Source organism: Hemiscyllium ocellatum, chromosome 34 (assembly GCF_020745735.1).
Source record: "Hemiscyllium ocellatum isolate sHemOce1 chromosome 34, sHemOce1.pat.X.cur, whole genome shotgun sequence".
In the NCBI taxonomy this organism is placed as follows: Eukaryota; Metazoa; Chordata; class Chondrichthyes; order Orectolobiformes; family Hemiscylliidae; genus Hemiscyllium; species Hemiscyllium ocellatum.
The window spans coordinates 26,141,367-26,166,704 of record NC_083434.1 but is presented as its reverse complement, the minus strand read 5'-3'; the positions used below and the strand labels follow the sequence as shown (position 1 = coordinate 26,166,704).

At 42.9% G+C, this 25,338-nt stretch overlaps 2 protein-coding genes across 4 annotated transcripts in view; both read right to left on the bottom strand.

The window, feature by feature from the left end:
• The window catches only part of LOC132832284 (tubulin polymerization-promoting protein), a 30,540-nt gene extending 26,189 nt beyond the window's left edge, over window positions 1-4,351 (bottom strand). The window contains exon 1 of one of the 3 annotated variants that reach the window (XM_060850161.1): window positions 4,339-4,351. The gene's annotated coding sequence lies outside the window, so the exon portion shown is untranslated. Of the gene's footprint in view, window positions 1-3,928; window positions 4,008-4,338 lie in introns of those variants that run through there. The other 2 variants (XM_060850160.1, XM_060850159.1) reach the window with 2 other exon arrangements.
• A 13,647-nt stretch (window positions 4,352-17,998) lies between these two features.
• Window positions 17,999-25,338, bottom strand: part of zdhhc11 (zinc finger DHHC-type containing 11) — a 98,940-nt gene continuing 91,600 nt past the window's right edge. The window contains exon 11 of the mRNA XM_060849990.1: window positions 17,999-21,121. Within this exon, the coding sequence (XP_060705973.1) occupies window positions 20,727-21,121 (395 nt within the window). The 3' untranslated portion in view covers window positions 17,999-20,726. The remainder of the gene's footprint in view (window positions 21,122-25,338) is intronic.

The following is a 25,338-nucleotide window of genomic DNA, read 5'->3' as shown; positions in this document are numbered from 1 at the left end:
TGGTCCGGGCGTCCCAGAGGTGTTCCCTGAAGCGTTCCGCAAGTAGGCGGCCCGTCTCCCCAATATAGAGGAGGCCACATTGGGTGCAGCGGATGCAATAGATGATGTGTGTGGAGGTGCAGGTGAATTTGTGGCGGATATGGAAGGATCCCTTGGGGCCTTGGAGAGAAGTAAGGGAGGAGGTGTGGGCGCAAGTTTTACATTTCCTGCGGTTGCAGGGGAAGGTGCCGGGAGTGGAGGTTGGGTTGGTGGGGATTGTGGACCTGACGAGGGAGTCACGAAGGGAGTGGTCTTTGCGGAACGCTGATAGGGGAGGGGAGGGAAATATATCCCTTGTGGTGGGGTCCGTTTGGAGGTGGCGGAAATGACGGCGGATGATACGCTGTATACGGAGGTTGGTGGGGTGGTAGGTGAGAACCAGTGGGGTTCTGTCTTGGTGGCGGTTGGAGGAGTGGGGCTCAAGGGTGGAGGGGCGGGAAGTGGAGGAGATGCAGTGGAGGGCATCGTCGATCACGTCTGGGGGGAGTCTGCGGTCCTTGAAGAAGGAGGCCATCAGGGCTGAACGGTGTTGGAACTGGTCCTCCTGGGAGCAGATGCGGCGGAGACGAAGGAATTGGGAATATGGGATGGCGTTTTTACAGGGGGCAGGGTGGGAGGAGGTGTAGTCCAGGTACCTGTGGGAGTCAGTCGGTTTATAGTAGATGTCTGTGTTGAGTCGGTCACCCGAGATAGAAACGGAAAGGTCTAGGAAGGGGAGGGAGGAGTCTGAGACAGTCCAGGTGAATTTCAGGTCGGGATGGAAGGTGTTGGTAAAGTTGATGAACTGTTCAACCTCCTCGTGGGAGCACGAGGCAGCGCCGATACAGTCATCGATGTAGCGGAGGAAAAGGTGGGGGGTGGTGCCAGTGTAGTTGCGGAAGATGGACTGTTCCACATATCCTACAAAGAGACAGGCATAGCTGGGGCCCATGTGGGTGCCCATGGCAACTCCTTTAGTTTGGAGGAAGTGGGAGGACTGAAAAGAGAAGTTATTCAGGGTGAGGACCAGTTCAGTCAGTCGAAGGAAGGTGTCAGTGGAAGGGTACTGGTTGGTGCGGCGGGAAAGGAAGAAGCGGAGGGCTTTGAGTCCTTCGTGATGGGGGATGGAGGTGTACAGGGACTGGATGTCCATCGTGAAGATAAGGCGTTGGGGACCGGGGAAGCGAAAATCATGGAGGAGGTGGAGGGCGTGGGTGGTGTCCCGAACGTAGGTGGGGAGTTCTTGGACTAAAGGGGACAGAACCGTGTCGAGGTACACGGAGATGAGTTCGGTGGGGCAGGAGCAGGCTGAGACAATGGGTCGGCCGGGGCAGTCAGGTTTGTGGATTTTGGGCAGGAGGTAGAAACGGACGGTGCGGGGTTGTGGGACTATGAGGTTGGAGGCGGTGGATGGGAGATCCCCTGAGGTGATGAGGTTATGGATGGTCTGGGAGATGATGGTTTGGTGGTGGGAGGTGGGGTCGTGGTCGAGGGGGCGATAAGAGGAGGCGTCCGCGAGCTGGCGTTTGGCCTCAGCGGTATAAAGGTCGGTGTGCCAAACTATTACCACACCTCCCTTGTCTGCCGGTTTGATGGTGAGGTTGGGGTTGGAGCGGAGGGCCGCACGTTCTGAGGGTGAGAGGTTGGAGTGGGTGAGAGGGGTGGACAGGTTGAGTCGGTTAATGTCGCGGCGGCAGTTGGCTATAAATAGATCGAGGACGGGTAAGAGGCCAGCACAGGGTGTCCAGGTGGATGGGGTGTGTTGGAGGTGGGAGAAGGGGTCCTCAGAGGGTGGGCGGGAGTCTTGGTTGTAAAAGTACATCAGAGGGTGGGCGAGAGACAACAAGAGTCAAGGTTTGGATTTTTCAGAAGAGTAATAATGGTAGATTTGAAGTGGATGAGAACAGGAGCTGAGGAGTGGATGCCAATACCTACACCACCCATGTAAGGAGTTCAGGAGGGAAACTGGCTTGTCAGCAATATGATGGGAAAAAACAGCGAGAGTTCAGGAGGTACATTTTATTGACGAAGGCAAACATGAATTGGGAGTGATGAGAAATTGGAGTGAAGCCACAAAAAAAAGGTGGAGCAATGAGTGCTGACTTATAGCCAGTGACACCCATACTCTAATTTGAATTTAAAAGAAAAGCATGCCTCCCAATTTGAATATAGACGCATGGTTACTGCCACTGCACTATTTTTCTTAAATGGTATGCAAAGCAATGAAATTATATCTGACTCATTCCAATTTAAACTTAAAACTCAACCATTCAGGGTAAATAACATTTCTTGATGTATAAGATAGGTAAAAGTTTTTTTTATTCCAGTTTAGAATAAGTTGAGTAATTTGCCTCCCCACCCTATTTTTAAGCATTGAAATTAGGGAATGCAAGAATGCAAATAAGTCATTTCCACAACCTTGCTCTGTCAAACCACTAGACTATGGCTAATCTGTACTTTAACTTCACTTTATCTACCATGTTTCCATATCCCTTGATACTCTTATAACATAAAAGCTAAGAATGCTGGAGGAACCCGACATGTTTTGTAATATCAGAAGAAACAGAACCAAAGTTAATATTTCGAGTCCAGTATAACTCTGCTGAACTATTTTGAAACTCTTGCCTCATAATACTGCAATATAGTCAAGTGAAATTTCTGTCACCATCCACGCCTTTTGAGCAGAGCATTTTAGACATTTACTAACCCATTGCATGAAAAAGAATCTTCTTCCTGACAACCATCACCCCCTCCCCCCCCCCCCCCCCCCCCATACCTTAGTTTTAATAAATTATTTATGTCCACGTGGGGAATAAACAACAGCTCCTACCACCTTGGGGTGTTAATATAGAATACCTTAACATCGATGTAAACTACACCAGGTGATTGCTGTACAGTATATGGAAATACACCAGTTGATGAGCATGTCATTCTCCCAAAAGGAGTTTTTTTTTCAAATCTTTGGCCTGCAAGAGGAAGTTACCAGTGGGAGGAGAAACTCCTCCTTATTCAGTCTTGATGCTTCGCCCCGTTGCTCAGTTCATTTGCACTTTCATTTCACAGGCAAGGCTGAGTTGATCCTGATCAAAAGTTCACCTCTGTCATTTCAAGGAGACGGGGGCAGGGAGAACGTGAATCAGAAGCGAAAGTTCTGATCATGTTTTACCCCATCTCCTCGCTTGAGAACAACAAAATCAATTGCAGCTACCGTCTATGCCAGATAACAACTCCCCATTACTTGGATAATTTATATCATTTTGTTAACGGTGGAATTGATGAAACCAACATGAATCGGTATCGACAAAGCTAGCTGAAGCAGTATGCTCTCTGGCCTGACCTGCAAAGAATTTCCAGAATGTTCTGTTTAATTTCAGATTTCCAGCATTTGCAGCGTTTTGACCGTACTACGTGTTAATGGGCTGGAATTAATAACTATCGAAATCATGCCATTCAGATTGGCAACTTCTGTATTGGTGCTGTGAAGCACAGCTGCCTACATTTTGTCATAGTGGTGTAAAGCAGCAAAACCAAAACCGCTTCCACACACTGCAGAGGACGTCGGAAAAAAAAATCAAACTGCTCTGAGGACCTCCTCTAACCTTGCAACATCCTACTCTCAGACAAGAAGATGGCAAATACAACTTGTCGTTAAAACCTGAAAATCAAGCTCCTGTTTGTACGAACAACCCAACCAAGGTTTAAAAACGTGCACAGACACCAGGGCTCTAGGTACAAGGCAAAGGAGTCCCGCTGCTCATCTTCCAACAGTCAGACGGTGTAAACATTTCACCTCAGCCCTCCTGCCCGAGGATGGTTTGCCCTTTTTCTTTAACCTTGTTTGTTGTGAACGGCACACGCACGCAAGGAGAGGCCCCATAGTCAGCACGGATCTCCCCTTGCTGATACTTACAGGTTCTCCGGGCAGTCCGTCCACAGGCAGGTGAGGTGGATGAGAGCAGACCCAGCACCAGTCCCCGGGGCTGGAGAGTGAGGGCGGTGGGGGGGGTGGGGCGAAGGCTGGACCGCCCCCTCCTCGCGGGGGGCGCCCATTGGCCCACCCTGCGGCGCCCGATCCCGGAACTCGGCGGGCCATTGGCGGAGCTGGCCGTCAATCAGAGCCGGAGATTGATACATCCCGTTGCCCCGCCCCCCCCCAGCCCTGGGCAGTGGGGGAGCTGCGGCCCGATGTCAGTTTCAACATCGGCGGAGGAGGCGAAGGGCTGCCTTTGTCCATAAATGGGAGCCTTCCCCAGGGGCCACTGGGGATTTCCACACCCTTCATCTCCCACACCTCCTGAGAGGGAGGTTGGCATTCCGTACCTGGGGCGGTGCGTTTCCCTTTCCCCCCGTGAGCGTCTGATATCTGTTTTCTCCACTCACGCTGTTTTGAATCGGGCGCTGACACGAGTTGGCAGCGACTCGAGTGCAAATGAAAACGGGTTTTGGTTGAACTCCCTGTGGCATTTTTTTCACATTATGTTTGTAAACAATAACAAAAAAAGCGAAAGCAAGTGTTGACTGGACTGTGCCGGTTTTGTGTGGAGTGTCACTGAACTAGCGTTCAAGTGAAAATAGCATGTTACGGCCACGCTGTATTCTCCTGGGGGGCGAGGGGGAGCTAAACCGAGCTGCTTTTTCAAGTCCCACCTGTTCCCTAGGTGCGTCATAACATCCCTTAACAACTTGATTAAAAACACCTAAATCAAGCCAAAACAAAAAATCTGCTAAACATCTCAAAGCAAAACAGAAATTGTTGGAGAAACTCAGCACGGAGAGAAAGTTGAGTTAACATTTCCAGTCCAGTGACCCTGGTGCTGAAGGGATAGAAGGTGAGCACCAGGGAGACCCTATCTTTGTTGTGGAAGGGAGAGGGCAGAGGTGTGGGACATGACTAAGGCCCCTGTTGTAGACTATGGTAGCAGGGAATCTTTGATTGAGACAAAAAGGCAAACATTTCTGAGACCCTCCCCCCTGCAAACGGTGGAACCACCAGACCAGATGCAACAGAAACTGATAAATTGGAACAATGGAATAGAGCCCTTACAGGAAGCAAGGTTTGAGGATGTACTGTATAGTTACGTCATCACTTTCCACCCCATTCTTATCTGCATCCAAAGGATTATGTGTCTCCATTTTTGCCAGCTCCAGAGGGATACCGCCACCAGACATATATTCCCCTCCCCTCTCGTCAGCATTTCACAGAGACCATTCCCTCAGGGACACCCTGGTCCAGATCACCTCAACTCCCAACACACATCCCTTCTCATGCAATCGCAGAAGGTGCAAGACTTGCCCATACACCTTCTTGCTCCTTACTGTCCAAGGCTTCAGACAACCTTTTGGGTGAAGCAGTGATTTACCCACACTTCATTCAATCTCGGAGGAAGTGAGGAGACTGCAGATGCTGGAGAGTCAGAGTCGAAAAGTGTGGCAATGGAAAGGCACGGCAGGTCAGGCAGTATCAGAGGAGCAGGAGAGTCGATGTTTCTGGCATAGGTCCTTCGTCAGGAATATATGAAGGGCTTATGCCCAAAACATTGATTCTCCTGCTCCTTGGATGCTGCCTGACCTGCTGGGCTTTTCCAGCACTACGCTTTTCAACTTTATTCAATCTAGTCTACTGTACTCACTGCTCACAATATGATCTCATTTACATTGGAGAAACGTAGCGCTGGGTGACCACTTTACAGACATTTACACAACTACAACTCTATAAAAAAAGACCCTGAGCTGCCTACTGCCTTATTCACTGTGTTCCCTGGCTGATATTTCTGTCTCAGGCTTGCTGCAGTGCTCCAGTGAAGCCCATTGCAAGCTGGAACAACAACATCTCATTTTCCACTTGGAGACCCTGCAGTTCAATAGCTTTAGAGCCTGAACACCTTCCATGAGCTCTGTCCACCCCCACACTTCAGGCCCTCTCATGACATGGGGTGCTTTCAGCACAACCAACCAATCTTCACCAATTTACAGTCCCCATTATCAGCTTTTCTTTCTCCTTGGCTTACTAATATCCATTCCTTTGTCTGCCTACCTTTATTTTTCTTGAAGATAGGAGATAGAGAGTGGTGGTGGAGATCATTGTTCAGACTGGAGGCCTGTGACCAGCAAAGTACCGCAAGGATTGGTGCTAGGTCCACTGCTTTTTGACATTTATATATTTATATATTATATATAATATATTTTGACATTGGATGTGAATATAGGAGGGATGGTTGGTAAGTTTGCAAGTGACACCAAAATTATTGATGTAGTGGACAATGAAGAAAGTTATCTCAGAGTACAACGGGACCTTGATCCGATGGGCCGAGTAGTGGCAGATGCAGTTTAATTTATGTAAATGTGAAGTGCTACATTTTGTTTAGGTGAACCAGGGCAGGACTTGTACACTTAATGGCAGGGTCCTGGGGAGCTTTGCCGAACAATGAGACCTTGGAGTGCGGGTTCATAATTTCTTAAAAGTGGAGTTGCAGGTAGATAGGCGAAAAAGGCGTTTGATATGCTTGACTTTGTTGGTCAGTGCGGTGAAGGGCTTTTGCCCAAAACATTGATTTTCCGGCTCCTCAGATGCTGCCTGATCTGCTATGCTTTTCCAGCACCACACTCTCGACTCTTATGGTCAGTGCACTGAGTGTAGCAGTTGGGATGTTATGCTGCTGCTGTACAGAACACTGGTTAGGCCACTTTTGGAATACAGTGTTCAATTCTGGTCTCCCTGCCATAGGAAAGATGTTGTTAAACTTGAAAGGGTTCAGAAAAGATTTGCAAGGATGTTGCCCGGGTTGGAGAGTTTGTACTAAAGGGCAATGCTTAATAGGCTGGGGATATTTTCCCTGGGGTGCCGGAGGCTGAGGGGTGACCTTATAGAGGTTTATAAAACCATGTGGAGCATGGATCGGGTGATTAGCAAGGTCTTTTTCCCAGGGTAGAGGAGTCCAAAACTAGGGGGCATATGTTTAAGGTGAGAGGGGTAAGATTTACAAGAGATCTAAGGGGCAACTTTTTCCCTCAGAGGATGGTGCATGTATGGAATGAGCTGCCATGAGGCTGGTACAATTACAACATTTAAAAGGCATTTGGATAGTTACATGAATAGAAAGGGTTTAGAGGGGTATGAGCAAATGCTGGCTAACAGGAATAGATTAATTTAGGATATCTGGGCGAACTGACAGGTCTGTTTTTGTGCGGTACAACTCTATGACTCTCAGGGCTCCATCTCCACTTGTTTGCTTATGTCTTTTTCCCTCCCACTGTCTGTCACCAACATTAATACCAGCTTTTCTGAGCTATTGTCAGTTCTGAAGAAGTCACTGGACTCATAATAGGAACTTGCTTTCTCTGCACAGATGCGCTGAGTTTTTTCCAGCAATGTCTGCATTTCATTTGACCTAAATCAAGTTGCCCTATTAGTTGGATGTAAATGATCTGACAGCACTATTTAAAAGACAATCTCTTGGGTCCCTGACTACAATTTATGTCTCATTCAAGATCAGGGAAGCAGGTTGTATGGTTATTATCACATTGTTGGTTGTCGGAGCTTGCTGTACATGAATTGGTTACTATACAACAACTTCAAATAAGTGTTTCTTTGGTTGCAGCATGCTTTGGGAAATCCTGTGGTCATAAGGTATGCTATATTAATACAACTTGTATTTTTCAATAAAAAGTACATTTGTTTGACACAAATCCAGTAAAGGTTGCTAAGCAGTTTTCTCACACCAGCATTCTCTTAGGAGAATCCAACAATTTAGGAATATTGGAGTAGGATTATCCCATTCAGCACATCGAGCCGGTCCTGCCATCAATATGATCATGGAAAATCAAACACTTCAATTTACTTTTATATCTCCATAACCCTGTGTGCCTTTGGTAATCAGAAATCTTTGAACCTCTACCTTAAAAATACACAAATTTGGAGCCTAGTTGTCCTCTGTGGTAGAGAATTCCAAACATTCACAACATTCTGAGTAAAATCATTTGTCATCTCCAGTCTAAAGTAACTCCCTTAATTTTAAAATGTGGCCCCTCCTGCTTTTAGACTCTTCAACCAGTTGAAATATCTTACCTGCACTTACCCTGTCTGTCCCTTCAAGTATGAGCTGAAAATGTGTTGCTGGTTAAAGCACAGCAGGTTAGGCAGCATCCAAGGAATAGGAAATTCGACGTTTCGGGCATAAGCCCTTCATCAGGAATGAGGAGAGTGTGCCAAGCAGGCTAAGACAAAAGGTAGGGAGGAGGGACTTGGGGGAGGGGCGATGGAGATGTGATAGGTGGAAGGAGGTCAAGGTGAGGGTGATAGGCCGGAGTGGGGTGGGGGCGGAGAGGTCAGGAAGAAGATTGCAGGTTAGGAGGGCGGTGCTGAGTTGAGGGAACCGACTGAGACAAGGTGGGGGGAGGGGAAATGAGGAAACTGGAGAAATCTGAGTTCATTCCTTGTGGTTGGAGGGTTCCCAGGCGGAAGATGAGGCGCTCCTCCTCCAGCCGTCGTGTTGTTATGTTCTGCCGGTGGAGGAGTCCAAGGACCTGCATGTCCTCGGTGGAGTGGGAGGGAGAGTTAAAGTGTTGAGCCACGGGGTGGTTGGGTTGGTTGGTCCGGGCCTTCAAGTATTTTGTGAGTTGCAATAAGATCAGCTCTCATTCTCCAAAGCTTTAGGGAATACAGGCACAGTTTTCCCAATTTCTCTTCAGGCAATAGTCCCGTCATCCTGGGAACAGTTCTGGTGAATCTTTATGGCGCTCCTCCAATGGCAATAATTTATATCCTGAGTTAAGAAGTCAAACTATACACAATACACTAAGTGTGATCTAACTAAGTGATTATATAGCAAGTTCTTGAAGCAAGACTTAGTCATAGTCATAGACATAGAGATGTACAGCATGGAAACAGACCCTTCGGTCTAACCCATCCATGCCGACCAGATATCCCAACCCAATCTAGTCCCACCTGCCAGCACCCAGCCCATATCCCTCCAAAACTTTCCTATTCGTACCCATCCAAATGCCTCTTAAATGTTGCAATTGTACCAGCCTCCACCACTTCCTCTGACAGCTTATTCCATACACATACCACCCTCTGTGTCAAAACGTTGCCCCTTAGGTCTCTTTTATATCTTTCCCCCCTCACTCTAAACCTATGCCCTCTAGTTCTGGACTCCCAGACCCCAGGTAAAAGACTTTGCCTATTTACCCTATTCATGCCCCTCATAACTTTGTAAACCTCTATAAGATCACCCTTCAGCCTCTGATGCTCTAGGGAAAACAGCCCCAGCCAGTTCAGCCTCTCCCTATAGCTCAAATCCTCCAACCCTGGCAACATCCTTGTAAATCTTTTCTGAACCCTTTCAAGTTTCACAACACCTTTCCGATAGGAAGGAGACCAGGATTGCATGCAATATTCCAACAGTGGCCTAACCAATGTCCTGTACAGCTGCAACATGACCTCCCAACTTCTGTACTCAATACTCTGACCAATAAAGGAAAGCATACCAAACGCCTTCTTCACAATCCTATCTACCTGCAACTCCACTTTCAAAGAGCTATGAACCTGCACTCCAAAGTCTCTTTGTTCAGCAACACTCCCTAGGATCTCATCATTAAGTGTATAAGTCCTGCTAAGATTTGCTTTCCCAAAATACAGCACCTCGCATTTATCTGAATTAAACTCCATCTTCCACTTCTCAGCCCAGTGGCCCATCTGGTCCAGATCCTGTTGTAATCTGAAGTAACCCTACACCTCCAAGTTTGGTGTCATCTGCAAACTTACTAACTGTACCTCTTATGCTGACGTCCAAATCATTTATGTAAATGACAAAAAGTAGTGGACCCAGCACCGATCCTTGTGGCACTCCACTGGTCACAGGCCTCCAGTCTGAAAAACAACCCTCCACCACCACCACCCTCTGTATTCAACTTTTGAGCCAGTTCTGTATCCAAATGGCTAGTTCTCCCTGAATTCCATGAGACTTCATTATTCCTGCACTCTAATCCTCTTACGATAATGTCTAACACTTCATTGGCCCTCCTAATAGCTTGCTGCATGTGCTGTGGGTTTTTATTCTTACTTTGGGTTTACTCTAGATATCAATAAACCAAAGCAGGTCTAACAACAGAATGTACGCAACATTCTTTATCAAAGTACACTGTAAAAATCACTGCAAAAAAATCTTACCCCTACAAAACTTACAATCACAAGTGAACCTGATCTGTCCAAAGACCAGACCAGAACAGGTGATCAACCTACTCTGTGCCAATCTAGATGACCCTCTTTCCAATCTGGTTAATTATTTGGTTAGCTAATTGTAGCTAACTGTGCAGTGAGGCAAACTTTTTAATACCCATTTTCCACACAAAGAAACTGTGTATTCAAACCTCTCCACTGTCCAATCTCCAGCAAATAATCAGTTTGACCAATGGCAAACATTAATAACACGTTCTGAAGGAGAGTCACTGGACTCGAAAATGTTAACTGTGTTTCTTGTCACAGATGCTGCCAGATCTATTGAGTTTCTCCAGCAATTTCTACTTTTGTTTGTTATCATGTGTGTCGTGTTTTCCACATTGGTTTGATCAATTAACTCATTCAGATTTGCTTGCCCCTCCTTAGAAAGAAGTTTCCTTCTTGCTTTTAAAGAAATTTGACTTCAGATTTAATTTACTCATCCTTTATGTCATCCAATCAATCCTGTAATATTTTCACAGTACACTTACTTCTATAACAATCACAAATTCTGCAAATAAATAGTCCACATTATCACAACTGACTCAATGTCTACAGTTAAACAAGACTTCAGCTTTTCCAGAATTGTATTTCCATAACCTTTGGATTCTATAACCTTCACATTCTTTCTCAGTAACACTACCATCAGAAGTCAGTTTTGTGCATTGTGTCCATATTCAGTAAGTGTTGGCATGAAAGTTTCTTGAGCTTCCACCCTCTGGGCTCCTCATTTCCACTTTACAACAGGCTGTCTCTGTGGCTCAGAGCTAGCTTGTGCTCATTGCTTTCTTGGGTTATTAAAACTTGTGACCTCTTGAACCACAGCAGCAGTAAGCAATACAACTGCCCAAAGGGTTTTTGAGTTGAAGGCTGGTACAAGAACTGAATTTTACAGAGCTCCAGGCAAGTTGTTTCTCCCACTAGTTTGCACTGGATTCAGACCCAGGTTGCAGAGCTCGAAGGAAAATGGTTTAAATCAGCAGTTTAGCCAATCCTGTCTTAAATCTGATCCTATTTCTACAGTTGCTTATTGCCCAAGTATAGAAGATAAACCTTATTTTGCCCTCCCTTCTTGTAAACAATCAGGAAAAAATTGCTTCATTAAAAATGGAAGAAATCTTAAATAAAAGCACAGCAACCTAGATGGTTAGCAATCATTATCTGAAAGGCAGATTGGACTCAAGAGTTGTTGAATGGTAGCTATTGTGCTTTTTATCAATATTCCTTTGCACAAACTAAAACAGCAGTAATCAGGTAAATACTTAGAGGCACTATCAGTTATATGACACCATTGATTAAAATCACAAGCCTTACTTCTTGCACAGAACACAACCAGTAAATCACAGAGGTGACCAGGCTGTGGTCCAGAGTGTACTCCGGTTATCTAAGTCCCTGACCTCTGGTACTATTATTGTGAATTCTTCCTCGGTTCTTTTAGTCCTTTCTGATTCACCGACTCAGAATTGTCCTTCATATGATTCTTGCTCCTAGGTTCCTGCTATCACTATTGCAGATTTCTTCCTCAAACACTTCTTTCGCATGCCTGCCCGTCTCTGATTACATGCTTCTTACAGTCTATAACTCTGTGGAAAATTCGGTGAGGTTATTTCTTGATCTAATCAGCTGCCAATCTATAGTATTATGTTAACTTATCTTTTGTGTGGTTGTTGCTTAATCTTAATTTCTGGTTTCTGTCTGCATTGCACTTCTTCATGTTATTGTACTCCCTGTAACCTCTTACTACTCCTGCTGCATGCTGGTTAATTTGGTCAAACTAGATCTATAATCAATGGGGAGTAGGGCTGCAACAAATTACAACGGGATACTACAGAACCTGTTGATTGACACCTAATTCCCAGTGAATTGTTACGTAGCTGCGTGTTACGTGATATGTTTTGTTAACAGTAAGTTAGATCACATATCACAAAAAGGAGACATGAAATTCATTCCAAATTCAACACTAAAACTGAGCATGGTAGCTCAGTGAGTTTCCATTTTGACACTCACTATGTAGTAGAGCTCTACCGTTCCCTCAGAGTATTTTTATAACTCCTCCATTTCGTTACAATCCATCTGCTCTACATGCTTATAATCTTCTGCTTTGTTTTCAAGCAATTTGTTTAATTCATGACAAAGTGGCAAACATTCAACTTGTGGCTATTCGCAGTGACAAAATAAACATACCAGGCAAAACAATCTCTAATTGTAAATGTGGAAACCACAGCAGGAAAGTTATAGACAATACACAAGGGAGAAACTGAGCTACCATGCTCAGTTTTAATGTTGAATTTGGAATGAATTTCATGTCTCCTTTTTGCCAAAGCTCTCTATCCCAACCTATTGAACATTTTGAAAACCGTGCCAAAGGAATAATGATAATTAAACGAGTTAGCACCAATCTTTAAACTGACCTAAGTTTTGGGAGCTGAGCGATTTACTTCTAAATCCAACTCAAAAACCTTGCTTGGTGGTGCAATGTCGATATGTGAAATACACTTTCATGCCAAGTACAGCTTGGTAAATATTGTTACAGAAAAAAGGTCAAAAATGACATTACAGTACACAAGGTGCATATTTAATGCAACTTTTCTACATTTCAATTCTATTCCCATGAAATAAACTCAAGTGCTTGATTTATTTTTGTTATGGCCTTATCAACTTGTGAAGCAATTTATAAGTGATTTGTGTATTTCTGCTCCCAGATCCTTGCTCTTCCTCACTCCATCTGAATTCTTGTCTGAAAAGTGATATGTGCCCTAACTTACTGTTAACAAAACACATCACGTAACACGCAGCTATGTAACAATTCATTGGGAATTAGGTGTCAATCAACAGGTTCTGTAGTATCCCGTTGTAATTTGTTGCAGCCCTCCTCCCCATTGACAACACTACCACTCATCCTGCCAGTCCTAACTCCACCACTCACCGCCACCATCCCCCCCCCCCACCACCACCACCACCTGCATGCACACAAAATTTTGTATCTTCCAAAAATTTAGAAATTGTGTGTGGGTTTTTTTCAGGGCTGGGAGGAGGCTGCTGGAGGAGTGAAAATATTGTAGAAAATGACATTGAGTCTGGATCCCGAAGTGATCCCATCTGCTTCAGACTTTCTCAGAATAGCTGTGAGTGCAATGAGGAATTCCTTCAGCTGATTCAGAAGGCAGTAAGGGTACTTAAGAAGAAAATGAGAGCAATTTTGTGCATGGATTCTGACTTGCACAAAAACGCAGGTCTTTCACATGGTGTCTGCAAAATGGCGGTTTGGAGGAGGCAAGAATGGTGAGGGAAGGCATTCATAATGTGAAAATGACAACCTTCAAAGGCTTTGACCAAATAACCTGAGGGACTCCAAGCATGGCCATATGAGACACTGCTATTCAAAGTACTTCTCCTATCAGAGAATGCTCTCATTCCTTGACAGATGATGGCCAACGATCTTGAAGATATTTTATCCATTCCAACACTTCATCCACTTCAACTGCACTCCCCTGCTGTCAACATACAGAGTAGAATGGAAACTGCTAGTGAGGGTCAAGGTAGGAAGAACACCACTGTCAGCAGATCCAACATTAGAAGAAGCAACATCAACAGCAAGATCATCTGCCTTTTCCAAAATCATATGCCCATGTATAGGGCAGAGGAGCTGGCCATTGAAATCCAAATGAAAAGAACTGAAACTCCCAGGTGATGGTCTACTGGCAGAGGATCAACCCCCTTGGTATGGTTGCATATCAGTGCCTTAAGAAGCTTAGAACTTCAGAGCAGGTAGCTATCAACATCTACATCCTCATACAAAAAGACTTTATTCTAAGTGGGCCAGTTGGTCAATGGCCAATGGGGCAGCACAGTGGTACAGTATTAGCACTGCTGCCTCACAGAGCAAGGGACACAGTTCAATTCTAGCCTGAGGCGACTGTCTGTGTGAAGTTTGCACATTCACCCCGTGTCTGTGTGGGTTTCCTCTGAGTTTTCTGGTTTCCTCCTACAGTCCAAAGATGTGCAGGTTAGATGGATTGGCTATGCTAAATGGCCCTTAGTGTCCAGCAATGTGCAGGCTAGGTGGATTACTCATGAGAAATTCAGGGTTACAGGGATAGGGTGGGGGTGTGGGTCTTGGTTTGGGAGGAATGATTTTCAGAAGGTCTCTGTGGACTCAAGGGGCTGAATGACCTGCTTCTACACTGTAGGGATTCTATAAAGAAAAAGAGAAGCATATAGTGAGAGTGAGGGAGGGAATTTAAAGGACAAGTGACAAAGTGGAATGGAAGAACTATAGAACTATAAAAAAAAGTGAATGGCAGGTGTTACATTGCTTGTCCTTTTACGAGAAATGCTGCAGGACTGGGAAATGGTGTTGAAGTAACAGAAGAGTGGATCAGGGTATTACCAAGGGAAATTTAGGAATTCTGGGAAGAAAGAGGAAGAAAGACTTGGTGATAATATCACAAAGGGTTTGGTAGAAATAGTGGAAGATGATCCTTTGAATGTGAAAGCTGGTGGATTGGAAGATGAGAACAAGAGGAATGCTATCACGGTTCTAGGAGGGAGAGAAAGCAGAAGCAAAGGAGCAAAGTTATTAGAAATGGGATGGATATGGATAAGAACCCCAGCAATCACAGTGGAGGGCGATCCTTGACACAAAAATGGGCATCCCTCAATGCGGTGAACTTCAATGGTTGTAAATAAGCTTTATTTTTCATTGCTGGGATACCATCCAGATTAATCTGCACTGTACGCTTTCCAAAATATACCCCTCTGCAGGTACTTTCCAAAAGTAGAATGCAGTACTTTATGGAGCTGTCAATATCCACATCTTGAAATGGAAATTACAGGGACCTGCTACCTTTATTCTTCTAGGTGGTAGAGACTTGGATTTGGAAAGTCTTTTTCGAGGAGGTTTGCTGAGTTGTTGCAGAGATCTTGGATATGGTCCTAATGCTCAAAACACACAGGGGCAGCTGATGAATTCGCCTCTGAAATCCTCAAATCACTCAGGAAAATTCCATCACAGGGATGACTAATCAGGGAAAAAATTGCCCCTGAAACTAGAATGGGCAGAATTAATGAAGATATGTTCTCTGATGATAGCTTTATAGTAAGATATGGGAGGAAATGGCCAATGACTGGAGTTGCAGTAGGCCCAGTAAATAAGAATCAAGGGAAGTAAATGAATGAGCTGCCAGGGAAAGCTTTGGCTGGTTGTGCCAAGAACCAGGGGTCTGCCAAGATCTGGAGGCTGCAGGGTTAGTGGGTTCTTTTGCCAAGGGTGCCAAGGCCAGGGTAATGTCTGTCAAAGTGACATCTACCAGGTCTAGAGAGGAGAAGAAAAGAGCTGCAAGGGAGGTGGAGGAAAGAAAATGGCTGTAAGATTGGGTGGAAAAGAAAATGGCTAGAAGAAGGATATAGGAAGGAGAGGCAGCAAGTAGAATAGGAGGAAGAAAGAGGCTTTTGGAAGACTGAAAAGGCAGAAGAGAGGGAGGGAACAAACTGTGGAAGGAGGCGGATTGGTGGGAAATGAAGGCTTCAAGGAGGAAGATTGTAGTAGTTGGGGGCAGGGGTGTGAAGGGAGTCTTCAAAAGAGACAGAACAGTTATAAACCTGTCAATGAAAGAATACTCAGCGAACTATGAGTCAGGAAATCTTGCAATTAATTCCTTACAAACTAATGTGGAATCTCCAGGTTAAGACCACATATGTTCAGAAGCTACTATATTGGGAAAGGTATAAGGGGTGCTGCTACAATCACAAAGATAGATGTTCACATTTGTCACTAGTTTTAAATTTCTCTCTCCTATCAACAAAAATTCCTCTGACTCCCTCAACAACCTGTTCATCTCCACTCTCATCCCCACTCGAAAACTTTCTATCCACACCCGATTCCTCCTTCCACTGGGGAAAAGGTTTAAGAAGTGCGTAATTACAGCTTGTTTAACAAAACTCTTACAGTTCACCTAACAAAGAGAATTAAGATGCAAGCAAATTACTTCCAGTTTCATGCTGGCTACACAGCCATCACATACAATTCTTGTTTCATGCAATATTTCTTGCTTCTTCCCAAACTATATTTATGACAATTTCACTGACTATACATCAGAATGCAGTTAATAAAAGTTACGAAACAAGAAAAGAACTGAATGAGGCTGTGCATTATAATTTCAATTTTAGCAAAAAAGATCAAGATTGTAAACAATACAAAATAAAGGGTTCCATGCTAAAGTGGATGCAGCAACAGAAAGACCTGCACACAAATTATTGAAGGTGGCAGGACAGGGTGAGAGAGTAGTTGATCAAGTAAATTGCATCCTAGGTTTTATGAATAGGGACAGCGAATACAAATGCAAGTAAATTAATTTAAGACTATTTAGAACATTGGCTAGACTTCAACTGGAAAACTGAACCCAATTCCAGGTATCACACTTTTACATTCACTTAAGAGGAAGACATAACCTCTGTTCACATCTCATCTATAAAAAAATGACACTATACGCCATGCAGCGCTCTCTTAGCATAGCACTTGAGGCTGTTATCTTGGATTAAGTTTTCAAGTGTCTGGAGTTAGGTCTGAACACATTAAATCTAGCTCAAAGGAATTAATACTGCTACTGAACCATATTATTTTGTAAAATCTAGCATCGTTCAACAATCAAAATCATATATTCACAACATTCAAAAAATACTTGGATACACCACCTTTCATCTATTCTAAAACAAATGCACACAAAGGTCACAGTTCACATGCACATACCATGCTAACATGAGAGAGAAAATCATATGCCCAATGATAGTGTCCATTACTAGGTTTTATTTAGTTAGCCACATCTGTTTTCCAATTAGCCACATCTAGCTAATAGACTGGACAACTCTGCTTTATAACAAACAATAAATTTGCAATTGATCTAAAACATGGCAGACTATCCTGCAACAACACAATGGAACAGTTTAAAAATGCTTCAAAACCAGTGAAAGACTTCAAACATATGACTGAAATCCAGTTATACACACACTAAAACATTTAAAATCTTTTCAAGTTTCACGAAGTAGGCACTAAAACACAATCAGATATATGGCTATAAATGTTAAAAAGTGACAAATTTAGCACAGTATATTTTCAGCAAGAGTGCATTTTAATGATTCTAATTAAAATCTAAATTTATTTGCATGATCTATTCATTATACTGATAGGAAATGGCATGTCGAGACCATGCTGCAACCATTCAGTAGTTCTTTGGTACAACACCAGTGGATACTACTTTAGTTTCATCTCAATAATTCTTCAAATCCTTCTAGCAAGAATTTGCTCAGATCGAGCTGGTATACTTAAGTTTTAACATAATAAACACTGAAATGTTTAATTTTCAATTGTTCATTTTTATCTGGATGTCCTCTTAAAAAAACGAGAAATGATGATTCTTTGAAGATTACTATTTATTATGCTTTTTTCAATGATTTTCAATGACTTTTTAATTTTAATATTTATCACCGCTGGCAATATGTTAATGGCCAGATAACTATTATTAATCTTCTCTATTAGAAGTAGGATACAAGGAAGGTGGATTATTGGATCAAGACATGAAGAAAGTAAAGACTGCAGATGCTGGAGATCAGAGCCAAAGAGCGTGGTGCTGGAAAAGCACAGCCAGTCAGGCAGCATCCTGGGAGCAGGAGAGTCGACATTTCGAGCATAAGCTCTTCATCAGAAATTCCTGATGAAGAGCTTATGCTTGAAACATTGACTCTCCTGCTCCTCGGATGCTTCCTGATTCACTGTGCTTTTCCACCGCCACACTCTTCGACTCAAGACACAAAGACTTAATTTAGCCATGCTGCCCTTTTTTGTGTGATCATTTCCTATTTCTAATGGAAACTCCCTATTTTAGCTTGTCACATTGTAATTATATCCTGCTGCCAATGGAAGTGGTACAGTTCCATGAACAGATCATAAGATTATAAGGGAAGTCCTTGATGGAAGGTCTTGCTACACCATGGCAGTTTACATCGGGAATTTCCATTAGAAATATTAATACAGGAAATTGAAAACACAATAAGCCAAGTGTGTGCACATAGAACATTTTAATATTCTATGAAATGATTAATAAATTAGTCTCATTCAAAATACTTGAAATTCACTATGGAGAAACTGTTTTGTATTTACTGTTAAAGGGCATTATATGGATTAGTGTGGATCAGTGATTCTCAAACTGGGATCTCTAGTGGTGTGTAGAAACCTGTCAGGAGCCCACAAAATAATGTGCAAGCTTATGGGATTTCTGACAGCCATAATCCATTCCAGCCGTCACCAACCCTATCTTCAGGCTACATAGTATGTGCATTTTCAGTTTATGCAATTCAGGGAGTTCCTCCATTCATTTGTTTCTGTTTAATTTTTGGATATGACTGTGGGTCTTCTGTTATGACAGATAGTGACAGATCATGACAGATGGTGGTTTCCCTGATTGATCACATGCTTCAAAATAAACTGTTTTGCATTGAATTTGTTTGTATGTTTTGTGTAATAAAGGTAGAGTAAAATGTCAATTAGCACTTCAGTTAGCTATATCCATGATTTATTGCTAAATTTTCATGGGACATCTGACATGAGACAGCAAAATTTTACAATAGATCTTTCATTTCCACTGTCCTCCGTTGCATTTTTCTGTGTAAGGAAATCAACATACTATGTCTGTAGGACTGTAACATTTACAAATCTGCCATCAACATGTTTGAAAGTCAGGGAGCTCATAAACCAAAATGGATGACCTTCTCACTGTCGTGTGCCCAACCTGTCTCCCATATTATGATGCATGGACAAGTGCTCAGCAACCCATCCACCTATTCAGGCCCCTAACTAACCCCAAGTAATGGCTGCTTCATGCTTTCATTCCACTCCTATTGTTATTTCGTGTCTGGTAAGAGAAGATGGAAGCTTAGAGAGCAGCCAACAGTATTAACTGTATGGGCTGCTGTCAGACAGAAAAACGAATGGGTTGGGGAGTACTTTCTCTAGGGTATTCTCTAGGTCCTTGCACCCACTAGAACTACCCCATCCATTCCCTCCTTCCCTAGTGTCTGCAAGACAGGTTCATCCAAAATATTGACCTTGCCTCGGAGTTTGGGCTCCATGACTTTTCCTCCTCAGGGACTGCTTATCACCCCTGCAGTGCTCACCACTCGATCCTGGCACTGCTGAGACTGCAGAGCTGCCAGCCAAGCAGATCTACATTCACATTAGTTCGGGAAAAAGCAACTCTCATCTTCATCAGATTGGACAATGTAGAAAGTTAAAGGTTTCCTTGATAGGTGCAGATCAAAAAAACTGACATATTGAACTTTGTGAGCTGTTCAGTCTAAAGTACCTAACTCTGGATAGCAATGATAGGCTCTGCATGTGAGCAGGTTTTCATGGGAACTTTGACCATGAGAAAGTCACATGCACTTTTCTGAGCCAGTATGCTAAAGAAATATCATATGCCATTTTATGGAAACAGCATTCTCTTGGCCTAGGGATCATTCGCCAATGTGGTGTGAATGAAGGTGAACTTACATCTGTGTATTAAGTTTAAGTGATATAAATTAGGTTTTATTTTTGAAAAGTAGGTAATAATTTCTGTTGCTCAACTTCACTTCCAACTTCTAGTTGCTAATTACACTTTCAACAATCATTAAGAAACAGTGTAGACCTACAAATTTGATTGGAATTGAGGCCTGTAATACTTGGGGTTGCAAGGGCAACAGTACTCAATTGGTGGTGGTAGTGGTGGGGAGGGGTTGGGAGAGGAGAAGGTTGCACATAATATGTTCTCAGATTTCTTCAAGAAATTATTCCATCAATTGGTCGAAGTGGATCTGACACCAGGTGGCTGATAAGGTCAAGTAGATGTCCTAAGGGAAAGATGATCAATCCCAGAACAGGTCACTTGCCTTTCTTTCAATTGTGTGTATTTTGCTTGGAGTGAAAGATATTCCTCTCACCATTTTTCAGAATCAGAAATGGCTTCTGGTGGAATAGCTGCGGGGGCATTTTATTGTGAACAAATGGATTGGGGTAGGCAGGACTAAAATGCCCTTTCAGTGGCATAGATCACCCAGCTGTATAATTGACTCACTCCTCAGAATTTGGCACAGGGTCTCCAGTTTGGAGTTGGGAGAGTTTATGGGTCACTACTGGAGTGGGGTCTAACTACTGTCAGACTCAGCTTGTGTCAATTGAGGACATTTGGGGTCTGAACTGTTTAAATTAGCCAGACTGTTTTCTTCTGTGAGTCACGCTTTTCACCATTGTCGTTAGATGAACCCCATCATGTCACCACTAGGATACAGAGCAATTATGACAAATAACGCCACTCCTTGGAATTCTGCACTTGTCCAGCACTCAGCCTGTTGATGATGCTGTTGACTGCAGGCCAATCACAAGAAGACGACAGTAAACTCTATGCTTTAGATCTACTTTTCTCTCTCAAAGCTTTAGTTGCGTTCAGTGAAAGTCTTCAATTCACCCCGACACAGTATTCTGCCCAACATCACTGGACTGCTGTGTTAATTGGCTGTGCCTCTGATGAGCTGTATCTCTATCCTGTCTGACCAAAGAAGTCCTTGTCGGTTGCTGGCCAACACTTCTCACAGACAACTGCACAGAGTCCCTTGGATTCACCAGCAAGTCTGCAGTGTTGTCCAGAAGCACATTATGATTGGATGCATCTAAGCACTTCCCTGTATTGCCATTATTGTCCCTGTGTCCATTGTCCATAGCAGCACTACCAAGAGGATTTTGTACAACTGGGATCTCTTCTATGGACTCCAGGCTTCGTCGGTGAGACCCTTGAGTGCTCTTATGATCAGTCTGTAGCGTTACATCAGAGTTGTCCAGTGGTTCAGGAATAGAGCTAACTGTTGAAAAGAGTAAAAGAAATTAAACAACAGGTTACAAATCCATTCATATTTTAAGAGGTAAATGACACACTGCACATCAACATGCAATTGGAATACATTGACTTATATTGGCTCCCAGACCACTAACGTCTCAATTTCAAACTCCTGTCTTTGTTTCCAAATCCCCCACTGGTGCAACCTTATATGTTGCTGTAACTTCCTTTAGTCTTAACCCTCCAAGAACCCTACATTCCTTCAAATATGACCTCTTGTGAATTCCCCAATTCCATTTCCCACCGTTGAGGACTGTGCCGTCAATCATGTACACCCCAAGGATATAAATTTTCTTCTTAAATGCCTTTCTATCTCCTCCTTAAAATTTCTTTAACCAAGCTTTTGTTCATCTATCTTAACATGTCCTTATATGGCTTTGTGTAAAAGCTTATCTGATTCCTGAAAGGTAACTTGGAATGTTTTACTAGGTTAAAGGGTTATAGTTCAAATTGTTGTATAACTTGCTTTTCATTAGCATGAACAGCAAACCCTCAAGCAAGTTGGATTTTATTCGAACAGCATTTTTTTTTGTCTTTCAGTTATGGCGAATAAGCATCAAAGAGAAAATGAATGTAAGATATATATGTCAAATTCGTTGATAAAGAGGCCAGAATATAGTTATTATTCCAGAAGTGAGATAGTGACTTGTGGGCCAGAAGTTTGCAGTCAGGTTGATTCAGAAGTCCTTTAAAAGTGACAGCCCAATTCCAGGAGTCCCAACCTCATTCTAAGCTTCCTTGGTTGTGAACATGCACTTGGCACTTCAACCTGGCTTTCTCCATTTGGAGATGGGCAGTGCCCATTCATCTGCAATTTTCATGGGGTCTGGCCAGATTTTTAAAGTGTCACTGATTTACAAAACCTTAGAGGTGTCATGCACCTAAGCCAACATGAGGAAAGATTTAAAGAGGTAGGTTCAAATGTCCTTTTCATGCTCCCCATACCAAGGCTTGCACACCCCAAACAATCTCCATGGCCCACTATGACCCCATACTTTGGCATAGCTCCTGATCCTCGTCCCCAACAAACTTCTCTCATAGCCTCCATCCCACTTCCACGCCCATGCATCCGTTATGCACTCTATGGAAGTAATTAACCTTAAAGTGGTAATGGGATGTTTTTGTTAAATTAGAAATTACGATGAATTTATTATATTTGGATGCTAAAAAGTCTCTTATACTATAGGGCAATGCAACTGTCAGTCATCCAGACCGTTTAAAGTGCCAACAGCTGACACCACCATTCCAAACCCACTTAAGCGTCTGTAAATAAACACTGTGAAAAAGATCCAACAGCCCAATCCGTCAATAAGTGTTTCAACCCTCTAATTGTTCTCTTGCTCTCAGCCAAGCTTCATTAAGGTATTTTTGTTCTAAGCTTATTGGTCAATATCCTCTCTCTACCTGTAGACCCAGTATTTTTGGGAACTTTCTCAACTCTTGCTATTTGCTCACGGATTAAATTCCCAGCCATTAGTCAGCAAGTCTCATAAATTGGAAATAATTATTTAACTGTGTTCAAATCTAGCATTTTCGATAAACTCACAGAAGTGTTTGAAACAGAGTATGCATGCACTCTAAGTAACATATCTGGAGAGAGGTAGACATTTAAGAAATCTTTGAGAGCATGGAGAGTCCTCCAATCTTCCTGCAAAGTCATGATTGCATTGGCAGTGTTGCTTTTATCTGTGCCTGGGGTTTTAGCGGTTAACATATGAGAATGTGATTCACAAAATTTCTATGAAGTAATTTGTGTTTGACAGTCATTGGGGAGGTGGGATCTTTCACATTTACTCAAAATGGCAGTCAACGCTTTGGCTTTGATTACGTGTTCAAGTCTCTGATTTGAGACTTAATCCTACAACCTTGGGACTGATCCGCAAAAATGAGCCACAGCTAATGCTTCAAAGGACTCACTATACTTCTGTGACTGAACTACTGGTGTTTTTATAATGTTGTACTATGTTCAAATACCATATTTGTTTGTGACTGAGTATAATCCTGTTCTTCAATCTTACTGCGGCTATTTCTGGGACATTACAGCTTTTGTATAACTATAGGTTACTGTATCTCCAAAATAATACACAGCAATAAGATGAAAGAAAAGTGACCCTATGTTCAAATCAAAGTTCCTTAAGAGATGGTTGTAAAAGAGTTTAATTATTGCATATCAAACAGATTATCGACCTCACATAGATTGTCTTTGTAACTGAGAAAATAAATGTCAGTTTTATTTAAGGGTCTAACTCAAAACAGTTAACAAATTATGATGAAAAGTAAAAAGCGAAATAACTGTGGCTGCTGCAAATCAGAAACAAAAACAGAAATTGCTGGAAAGGCTCAGCATACGTAGCATCATCTGTGGAGAGAAATCAGAGTTAACGCTTCAGATCGAGTGACCCTTTGAGGAAGGGTCACTGAACCCAAAACATTAACTTTGATTTCTCTTTACAGATGATGTCTGACCTGCTGAGCTTTTCCAGCAGTTTCTGTTTTTGTTTATATTTAAAAAGTCACTGGATGTCACTATGAGTTAAAACTTGGTCATTTGAGTTTGCATTAACCCTACCTCGTGGGTGCAAACCTTTTCCTATTCATTCTGAATGCTGCAAATCTGGTTCACATCCCAGTGGTGGGAGCCGATAGAGACTGTTCCAAGAGTGTGGTGCTGAAAAAGCACAGCCGATCAGGCAGCATCCAAGGAACAGGAGGATCGATGTTTCAGGCATAAGCCCTTCATCAGGAATGAGATAAAAACTGATAGGAACAGTTCACAATTTGCACGAAATGATAGGACGTCTCAGACAGGAACTGTTGTTCTGAATTATTACTCCTCTAAACTTGTTCTAAAAAATGCAAGGCAATGCAAGTTTTACTGACAGATGTATTGATAACATGATCTTCTGCTATTGCTGAAGAACTCAAAGTTTTAAGTTTTCTAGGTGGAGCAGGAAAGTTAATTATTCAACCCAGGCCAAGGCCGAGGAATACCTGTTCAAATGCCTCAGGACATTCTAAGCCATTGCAATGGAAGGAGAGTGATGGAAAAGGAGCCACTGCTCCTTTTCTTTGCTTCCTCCTTGCACTTTGGGAATGCCAATCAAGTGGACAACACGATAGCTCAGTAGTCAGCACTACGCTTCATAGTGGCAGGGACTGGGGTTCAATCTCACCCCTGGGTTACTGTCTGTGGTGAGTTTACACACTCTCCTCGTATCTGCATGAGTTTCCTCTGGGTGCTCTGATTTTCTCCCATAGTCTGACGATGTGCAGGTGAGGTGAATTGTCCATGCTAAATTGCCCATATTTGCCCAGGCTAGGTGGATTAGACGTAGGAAATGCAGGGTTACAGAGAAAGGTTAGTGGGGTGAGTCTGGGTGGTATGCTGTTCAGACAGTCGATGAGCTAAATGGCCTACATCCACACTGTGGGGATTCTATGAAATATACCACTGAATGCCGGTGAATAGGATTCAGTGGCAATAGCCAAGTGAGGCAGAGAACCTTCCCGAAGTTAACTGAGTTGTTTTTGACGAGATAAATGAAAGAGTTGCTGAGGGTAATGCACTTGATGTTGTGTAAATGGATTGTCAAATGATCTTTGATAAAGTGTCATCTAATAGGCTTACTGGCAAAGTTGAAGCCTATAGAATAAAAGGGACAGCATGGATAAGAGGTTGATTATAATGTGCTTTCTTGGGTCAAACACCATTTCTAGTCTGGTACAGTCTAAGTTCTTGTGTTTTAGCCCTTGGTACACAAAGGACAAAGACTGGATTCTTGTTGATACAGATGACTTGAAGTTTATTAACAACACTAGCTACACAGTTATAAGATCTCAGATTGACACATAGTTTGGGTTCTGTGTTTACTTACTATACAGGGTTGATTGAACTGACTGACTATCCATTATGCAAAATTTAAAGTGAGGCGGGATGTTGGAAATAACGTGCCATTATGTCATCTAACTGTCTTAAAGGTACAATGTCTTTCTGAAATCTATGCAATGACACTAGAAACAAAGAATATTAGTAGATTGTTGCTTTTTGGACCAGAGGAAAGTTTATAGTGCAGTTTTCCAGGATCAGTGTCAATGACTTAAAGTCATAGAGCTGAACGGCATGGAAACAGACCCTTCAGTCCAATTCGTCCATGCTGATCAGGTATCTTAAATTAATCTAGT